At 36.7% G+C, this 9,673-nt stretch overlaps 1 protein-coding gene across 2 annotated transcripts; it reads left to right on the top strand.

Moving 5' to 3' along the window:
- Positions 1-1,605: 1,605 nt before the first annotated feature.
- On the top strand, positions 1,606-9,304 carry LOC147386179 (LIM domain-containing protein WLIM2b-like). 2 transcript variants are annotated; one of them, XM_086423445.1, is made up of 6 exons: positions 1,606-1,971; positions 2,179-2,345; positions 5,921-6,020; positions 6,124-6,158; positions 6,306-6,395; positions 8,907-9,304. In XM_086423445.1, exons 2-6 carry the CDS (start codon positions 2,211-2,213, stop codon positions 9,120-9,122), a joined length of 576 nt encoding a protein of 191 aa, XP_086279571.1. In that variant the 5' UTR covers positions 1,606-1,971; positions 2,179-2,210; the 3' UTR covers positions 9,123-9,304. The 2 variants fall into 2 exon arrangements, with proteins under 2 accessions (XP_086279571.1, XP_086279570.1); XM_086423444.1 differs by having other exon boundaries at positions 2,054-2,345.
- Positions 9,305-9,673: the final 369 nt, after the last annotated feature.

Below are 9,673 nucleotides of genomic sequence, written 5' to 3'. Positions count from 1 at the left end.
TTGATGGAGTACAAGATTCTTGATTATCCTTCCTCTTAATTTAATCTTTATCCTCCATGTACCAGAATTCACTAAATCCATATTCAAATTTACCCATTAAACTCTTATATAGCACTGTCGTTGGTTACCATTATTGGTTACTAAGATCTATTTCGCACCTCTCTCTACAAATACACCTCCAAAATCCAACCTTAATTTTAAAAAAATTAAGTTTTTTTTTTTCATTATTATTGCTTCTAAGATATTCAAATGCAAATGTTGAAACATAAAATCTTCAATTGATTAACATCTTATTAGAAATCTGAAGATTTTTTTAATTATGACTTACAAAAGAGACTAGAGAGAGGGGAGAGGGGGGTGATATCTCTATTGCTATTCAAGAAGGAATTCACAAGTTTTTTTTTTTGTAATTTTGGGAAAGGAGCAGTCACAAAATTCTCTGAATATTTTAAAATTTTGTAAAATTTTCTGAATATGGGTCTAGCTGATTAATTCAACGAATTAATTGATGGCTTATAGATTGATTGCAAAATATGGTAAAAAAATTACCCTTCAACCTCAAAATTTAATGTTCTCTAACAATCAAATCTCAAAAATAAGATCAGATTTCTTAGGGGTTGAAAAATATGGATTTTAGTATGAAATCCCAAAACATGTTTATATTTTCCAAATTTTTGTTCGATATTTTGACAAAACGTTTACGAATTTATCTGAATTGAAGTCCCCACTGAATAATTACTGAATACCAAGCTTACCACTTAACCTAATAACCATGGAAAGGAGGTAAGGAAATAAAAACATTACAACTAGTAATTTAAAGTATAATTATTTATTAAGCTATAAGTGATTCACTTCACCGGTTACACAACAATTCTCAAGCATTTTCCCACGTTATCATCTCTTCTTAGAGTAATCCCAACGAGCCAGGACTCAAGCTATGCATCATCTCTCAATTGTTATTTTATAGAGTCACAGTCTTCCGAAAACACTTCAATGCACTCAGGGGCGGAGCTAGTAAGGAGCTGGTGGGGGCAATTGCCCCCACAAAACTTTAAGATACCCCCTATATTTTCAACTAATTATATGTCCCATTTGTCCTCATTCCCTAAAATTCTTCCCATTTGCCCCCAGAGACTCATCTCTCTCCAATTTTTGCCCCCACACCCTCACCTCTTTCCATTTAAGTTCTTCAACTATATAATTAATTATAATTTGCCCCCACTATAAGAAAATCCTGACTTCGCCCCGGATGCACTCATCTTTAATTCTCTAATTTAAAATATTTTGGAGAGAGAAAGTGGGAAAGTCAAAAGAAGAGAGTTGAGTTTCCCTCCTTTTACCTGTTGACGCTACTACGAAACATTTTAATGTAACTGAATTTTGCGGAGAATCATTTTGACTAATATGATTGAAGTGAAGACCTCTTGAAGGGGCAAAATCATTCTCCACGAAAAAATACCTAGCGGATATGCCGATTTGTGTTGGAATTGCTCTTGTACGCCGAACCTAATATCACGTATTTTACTAGTAGATAATAAGACACGTGCTTGCATTTCAATTCAACTAACAGCTTAACTATATAAATTGACAACCAACCAACGACTACCCTAAGAGAGCTCTCTATCTATCTTTCCTTTTTATGTTTTTATGTTTGCTGCCTCCGCTTGCTGTGAAAAACGTCCGAATCCACACCTTTTAGAGGTTGGAATTGTAAATCTGATTCCAATCCCTCTTTCGATCCTCATTTGGTTGGATTTCAGCGATTGTTCTAGTGATTCAGCTCGGAGAAGTTGTTACTCTATCGACGAGGACGATCTACGAGTTTGTCTAGGTCTGGATCTTTGACGGAATTTGTTGAAGCAACATTGACCATTTCAAGGACATCTTGATCGATTTCTTCTTCGTTCGTTTTGTTGATTCGATTTGAAATAACTCTCTGTTCCTGCAAAGGTTCCAGATCGGTGTTTTTAGGTAAATTGCTTCCAATTTGATGCGATTGAAACAATGTTTGCATATTTAGATTTTAATCTGCGTTTCTCTTGCACATTTAAAGGATTCTGAGCTGGTGAGGTCTTGAAAGAGGCGATTTTTGGCCAGAAAGCGGGATTTTTCCTGCTCTTTTTCGCGTTTCTGTCGAGTTCATCTTGTTGGAACTCGTTTTTTGTTTTGTTTTGGTAGATCTAGAAGACCATCGGATCTAGGTTGAAGCTATGGCTTTTATCGGCACTCAGCAGAAGTGTAAGGCATGTGATAAGACCGTTTATGTGATGGATCAGTTATCCGCTGATGGAGTTTCTTACCATAAGTCCTGCTTCAAATGCAGTCACTGCAAAGGAACTCTAAAGGTACTATTTTTATCATTTCCCCTTATTATTTTCTGTCTCTGATCTGGAAATGCAAAGAATATGCATGGTTTTTAGTACATTTAAGTTACCATCTCGAATGTGAAAGAATCGTCACTTCGGCTCAGCTTGGTATATGCCCGTGGAATGCCTAAAAGTTTGCAAAGTTCCGCGACAAAGTTTTGTGCCAATTCTTATACGCAAAAACTTTGCTCAGACTTGCAATCGACAGATGCTAATGGTGCATTTAAAAAGATGTTGATTTGTGGAGGGGTAACCAAAAGACCATTATTTTGCATTTTACGCAGATTTAGTGCAGTGGAACTTTGCAGGGTCTTTGAATCGAAGTGCAAAATAACTTTACCGGGTGGTATGATGGCTAGGAGCTCTCAATGGAAAGGGGTAGTGTTGAATCCCACCATAGATAATAACTAGATAATTATCTTAAAAAAAATCATATTCAGCATAAAATTTAAATGTTGAATGCAACTTTTGAATTATTATTATTATTTTTTTGATAGGTAGAAAAATATATTACTAAAAACGGAAGTTGAGATGACCAACCACAATTACAAAGGGAACCAAAAGCAAAAACTTATAGGGAACTCAAGGAGCCCCACTTAAATTTTGAAATTGAATTGAAGTAAGGAAATAACATAAAGGTCATTGAAGGTGCCAACTAGCCTAGTTGGTAAAGTCTGTGGGTGATGATATCATAGACCTTGGTTCGATTCCTACCACACCGAGTTATTAATCTCATTAAAAATAGGCTTACCTATCCAAAATAATAATAATAATAAATAAAAGGTTATTGTGTGATTGTTTAAGTCTGAATAACATCTTGCCATATAGGGGCTGAGCCAGGATTTTCTTGCTGAGGGAGCAAACTATAGTTGTCCGATAAGGTTGAAGAACGTGAATTTGAGGAGAAAATTCAATGATTTCGATTAGAGGTTGAAGAAAAGGGTATTTAGGTCACTTACCATTAGTCTATGATAAAAGACCTGAGTCAAGGGGCAATGTCATTAGTGGGGGCAAGTGCCAAATATCAACCAAATAGAGGTGCTCTAATAAACCCAAAAACATGAGTGGGGATTGGGGTGGGTGTGGGGGCATTTGTCAAAAGTTTATGGGGACTAAACCCAAAATATATCAAATTATCAAAGGTAACCCCAAGGGGTTGGCCTAGTGGCTAGCCGAGCCTTGATAAGCTCCTCAGAAAAAGTAGGTCAAGTGTTCGAAACCCCACAAAGCTATGAATTTCTTGGGGCCACTTTCCAGGGTCCGGTTGACCCTCGATTCAACCTATTACACGTAGGACTTTTCGAGGGGCCTTTCGGTTCCTTAAGCCCCCTTCTTCCTTATTCAAGGAAGATGGCTTGTTCCGCTCCGTAAGGCGGTCGTCATTTTTCCGCACATGCGGTTACTTCCAAACAAACCGGTCGATGGCAAGCTCTAGCTTAGCTGGCTAGTGGAGGAATAGATGACACCGGAATTGGACTCAAAGATGCGGTGTGTGTGACCATGGGATTAGTCCCACCCGAAGGGTGGGGATACCCATGATATCGAAAAAAAAAAAAAAATCAAATTATCAAATGGACACTATAGTTTTTAACGAAAAATGTGGGGGCAATTGCCCCCACTGTAAATCCATCCCTGGTACCAGTACCATAGAACCTTAATGGTATTTATTGCACAAATAGCGCCCATCATCAACAGTAAATTGACACAATAATGGAATTCCTCTATTTTTGGAAAGCGGAACATGTCGTCGGTGTTTTAATAGCCATTATTTATCGTTCTAGAACATTATTGTAAACCATGCGTAGAATGTGTACACCTCATTCCCCTCACATCTTTGGTTTTAATACATAAATTTGTTTGTGCATGGCTAGGCCCTAAAATGGTTAAAATTCAGCGCATGACTTGCAAATTCACCATGCACAACAACTTGAGCACTATGTAATACCTACGGTTGATTATTTAATCTATATGTTGTGTGTAAGGCCATTGATGTTGCATGGGCGCCTGGGACCTTGATCATCGTGGAATGGGCTCCAATCCAAGTTCAATAAGTGGGGCCATACCCACATAATTAGGGTTGTATATCTTACGTCTTAAGAGTCACATTGACTTTAACTTGGAGTTTATTTGATAGCTTTTAACAAGTTGAAAAATTACATTAAGAGTTTCCAACATTGCTTTGATATGAATTAGGAAAACTAGGTAAAGAAGCAATATATAAATTGTGATGTGAGCTTTTCAGTTGTCCTAGAATTACATTTTTGAATAATAAGTTTTGTAGGGTTTTTAAAACCTCGAGTGGTGGATTCTAATCATGAACTGGTTGGTTCTAGTTCCTCATATTTTTGTGGACGTGTCCCTATCCATTTACACCAATTTTGGTATTATATTAAAAGTTCTTGATCGGATGTTTGTGTCCTCCAACTTGAACTACTGTCGCTATTCACTCATCAACATCATCCAATCTGTATCCATCGTACATGATCATCATCCCGTCGTATTCACCTCCCGCCACATTTTCATGGGTCAACAATCAACAATCCACCATCACCCACGACCACCACCATCCTTACTCCCATCACCTTCATCTGGTTAGTCTAAACACATCACCCTCATCAATTCATCCCTATTATCACTGCTGCTTGACACCCTCCAAACTTTGCATCCTGCAGTTGTTTGACTACCTTCATCTCAAATATGTTCTAACTACTGATTGGTTCCCTGTTTTGCCAACCACATTGATTAAATTGTATTTTATGGTCAGAATCATCGCTGCATTATCGATTTGATGATCCATCAATTGTGATTCTGAGAACAAGCTGCATCTCGTTGGTTATTCCACCATCTGCTCAAATCACTTCTGAAATTTCCATTGTACAGATTCAAATCAATTTGGAAGGTGTCACCTTGGTGAGGTAGTAAAATTTGTGTTTGGTAATACCATGGACCTGGGATCAAAACCCCACTTTCTCACTTAACCTATCAAAAGGAATAAAAATTGATCATCTTTGGTACTGGTTCATATCATTTTCCTAGTTGAATCACAGTCACTGCAATCCTCATCGCCTTTCTTCGCAAGTTATTATTCATCCGTTTAGTGAGATCTTTGATCAGTGATTATTTACAAGTGAGCAACTATCATGTGAGGGTTTCTTCCACCCTAAACTTTTTCATTCAAAGGTTGAGTGACGATCTTTTGGCTGACTCATAAATCTATGTTGTCCATGCACTTTTTTATTTTCCTTTTGTGGGCTAGGTTGTGTAGACCAACTGATTAACGCAAACCCAATGCACCTATTAAGACCTTATTTTAGATCAAACTGGCTACTCATTAGTAGGGACGTAAATGGATTGGGGAGGGTTGGGTTTGGGCCGGGCCTTAACTTGGTCGATCTTATTCGGGACAGCAATCTGCATTGTTAATAACCAAGCCGAGCCAGGCTGATCATTTATAGAAGATTGCATGTTTGGCCCAGCCCAGCATCATTCTGGGCAATTTGTGGGCCAGTTTGGGCAATTATTTAATACTGTTATCTAATATTTCTGTTTTTCAGCTGAGCAATTTTTCATCAATGGAAGGTGTTCTTTACTGTAAGCCTCACTTCGAACAGCTCTTTAAGGAGACGGGTAACTTCAACAAGAATTTCCAGTCACGTATGCCCTCCCACTTTTGTCAGCTAAAGTTCCCTTGTTGATCTCATATAAGTTTAGTTTCTATCTGCTTAATTGCACAATAATACATTTCATTTTTTGGCAGCTGCGAAGTCAGCTGAGAAGTTGACCCCAGAACTGGTAATGTAGCCTCAAAACCACTGCATTTATCTATAATTTTGTCTACAATAAAATTTTGGTTTTTATTGGAAGAGTTTTAATCATGAAGAAAATAGTAATTTGATATGGGTGTTGTACATGATTCTCAATGACTTGTGTGGATTTCAGACAAGGTCACCTAGCAAAGCTGCCGGCATGTTTTCTGGGACACAAGAAAAATGTGCTACTTGTGGTAAAACGGCTTATCCACTGGAGAAGGTAGAGTTCCACATTCTTAATATAGAATTACAATTTTTGCCTTGTGTTGGGCTGCTGGTTAGGATTGAAATTTCAGTTTGCATTGTTTTGTATACTTAAAATGCACAATTTGATATTGAGAATAAAGAATAGAAGTATCTTGGACGTAGCAAAATGTTCTGCATGATGATTGAGTAGGTTGGAAATGCATTGCAAATTAATTGAAATCATGTAAAATGAAAAGCTATTAAATGAAGACAATAATGTTTTGCCTATGCCATTGGAAGAGAGGGCTTTGTTTTAATTCTGTAATGGAGTGTTGTTTTTCATAGTAGTGATGAACAATGAGTCAGGGACTGTTAATGTCTAATGCACCATGGGACGTTAGCATCCTTCACAACTTTGGTTTTTCGAAAATGCCCTTTAAATGCAGTTATCATTGTCTTTTAGTGCAAACAGTAAGTGTGTTTTGGTTATTGTACAATAAATGCTTTCCCAAAAATGTCATTGAGGTTTTTTGATAATTACAAAAATACCATTATACAATGATCGAAACACCCTTATTTTTTTTCACCGAAAGACAAATAATAAATGTATGCCAAGAGCAACATTGTTAAATAGCATATGCCATGGTGTGCGACCAGGCAATGCTATGTACTTATGTGATCCGCACATCGCATATGCGGTGGCATAACAAAAAGATGTTTTAAAACAGGAGAAAAAAAATACAATAATTGTAACAATCATAGAAAAATATTCTTGTAAATTTGAATTTCCAATATATTGTAATTTATTATTTATTACATTTGCAAATGTAACATGCCAAGAATGCATAAGCTCAAGAAATTTAAAAAAGAAAACATGAAATCTTTATTAATTATAGAACTTAACAAAACTATTTTTCTTTTTTTTGATAAGTCAAGGATTTTTATTAATAACATGGTCGAGGTGACCATGCAACAAAGTAAAAACAACAAAAAGAAAACTAAAACCAAACCAACCAGCAACACTACACACCCAATCCCACTTAAATACAAAGTCTTCAAAGAAGATCCCCTTTGACTCACTAAAAACCTTGCTCCACAAAAATAAAGACCCCAAGATAGATGTGATAATCCCTTGGAATGAAGATTCCTTCCCCTCAAAAGCCCTAAGGTTCCTTCACTTCCAAATTTCCGAGAAAATCGCAAATGGAGTGATGTTCCAGTCTTCTCTTAAACGCTGAGGACCCCACACCTATGGCTTGCCACTCTTCCACTAGTTTACGAAGAACTTAACAAAACTTGCAAGTTACAATATTTAATTCTTTATTGGTTGGTAATTTGTATCAGTCTTGATTCAAATAATCTCTTCTTTAACGTATACTTACTCTACTTCACATCCAATGGTTCTTCATCTTCTTCTTCTACTTCTTGTAACTCACCCAAAGTTGTACAATTCGTTAAATCTTACTTGTCTTGAATCTTGATTTTTTTTTCTTCTTGCCTCATGAGTTTTAAGTTGCGTGACTTGCTTCTTGTAAAACTAGAATCTTCATTCTTGAATCTTTCTTGTCTTGAAGTAGAAGAACTATAAAAACTAAGAGAACAAGTTGTAGATTAAAAGAATAAAAATTAGTAGTAGATGTAAATGTATGGTTTAGAGAGTAATATTAAAGAGCAAATATGACCCTTTTAGATGCTCAGAGAGTGGTAGGAATAGGAGGGGTGGAAATGGGGTATTTATAGAGATTTTTTATAAAGAAAATATTTGAAAAATAAAAAATTAGTCCCCAAAGGTCATATTTCTGATTGTTGGACAAGTATTGCATATTGCATTATGTAATATAGCAAATGCAATTGTATATGTGCCTCTGAGGCTGACACATTTTTCACATAATGCCCTCGTGACATGTGAAAAAATTAATAATAATTTAGGTCGCTATGCAACTGCATTTGACAACAATGATCAAGAGCATGTTGAAGTGACGGGGAATCGTTGGATCATACTCTCATTCATTGTTCTTTCTCTCGAGGGATTTGGATTTCGTTTCTTTCCCTCTTTCGAATGAGTTGGGTTTTCCCCCAATAACTTCCTTTCTTTGCTAGAGGGTTGAGAATTCAATATCTTTTCTCAGAAAAAAAAAAGGCATTTGTGGTCTACTCTCCCTTCGGCCATAGCATGGGGTCTCTTGAAGGAGAAGAACAACAGGGTGTTCAAAGTCAAAGAGAATAATGTGCATTTGATTTATATAGAGATACTAGGATTGATGTTCTTTTGGACCAAACTAAACAAGGAATTCGCCGGGGTTTTCTTCGAAGATTTTGTGTGTAGTTCTTAGTTTTAGTCTTGTATCTTGCTTATTGTTTTGGTTTGTCTTTGTTTTAGTCTTTTTCTGTGTTGGGGGCTATCTCGGCCTTCATTGTACTTGTTCTCTTTATTTATAAAATCCTTAAACTTACCAAAAAAAAAACTTCATCATGCGGTCTTGGGTGTTAACATTCCCCTTGTTTAATGTTGCTTGGCTTATTGTTCCAATTTCTTTTTTTGCAGGTAACCGTGGAGAACCAAGCCTATCACAAGTCCTGTTTCAAGTGCTCTCATGGTGGCTGCCCGATTTCTCCATCGAACTATGCAGCTCTTGAAGGCATTCTATACTGCAAACACCATTTCTCTCAGCTTTTCAAGGAGAAAGGCAGCTACAACCACCTCATCAAGTGTGCTACAATCAAGCGCTCAGCAGCAGCAGCTACTGTACCAGATGCTTGACCTCTAAATCCTGGTCGTGTGTTCTTGTTTCATTTCTTCCTTTAGGGTTCATCTGGGTAAATGCCAAACTCGTTTCTCTTTGTTTTATTTTGGCTTAGCTGTGAGTGTTGTTGTGTAATTGAATCTTGTTGAAATATTTGCAGTACTTAAAAAAATCTTCAAATGTGACTATCATATTATTAGAGATTTGGCTTGCTCTGAGTTTCCATTCTGATAATGGTCTGATTGAAAAAAGTGGTTGATGTATCTATTTTGAAAATAAAAATGTGGTATAATCAGTGGTTGCTAACTGTTGGGAGGAAACTAGTTGAAGTTCTTACTATTTTGCATGATTGGTATATGCACGGATCCGTTGGGACCTGTTTGTCTTTATAGCTCAGCTTGCCAAATTGGTACTATGGTTTGTTTCAGCCATCTGGTTGGGAGATTTGCTGTTATAACGATAATAGAAAAATCAAAGATAATCTAATATTGCCCTCCCCAAGTTTCTCTCCCTATGACTGAATTATTAGTTAATCAACCAATTACTCCAAAAGAACGATCGGAGAGGG

Source organism: Akebia trifoliata, chromosome 14 (assembly GCF_017979445.1).
Source record: "Akebia trifoliata isolate Shusen 1 chromosome 14, ASM1797944v1, whole genome shotgun sequence".
In the NCBI taxonomy this organism is placed as follows: domain Eukaryota; kingdom Viridiplantae; phylum Streptophyta; class Magnoliopsida; order Ranunculales; family Lardizabalaceae; genus Akebia; species Akebia trifoliata.
This window is presented reverse-complemented; position numbering and strand designations above follow the sequence as displayed.

Excerpts from the sequence above, each read along its gene's own strand:
- LOC147386179 (XM_086423445.1), top strand. The coding sequence starts at position 2,211 with ATGGCTTTTATCGGCACTCAGCAGAAGTGTAAGGCATGTGATAAGACC. Across the intron at positions 6,021-6,123 it reads CAACAAGAATTTCCAGTCAC|CTGCGAAGTCAGCTGAGAAG; the intron begins GTATGCCCTCCC and ends ATTTTTTGGCAG. Across the intron at positions 6,159-6,305 it reads AGAAGTTGACCCCAGAACTG|ACAAGGTCACCTAGCAAAGC; the intron begins GTAATGTAGCCT and ends TGTGGATTTCAG.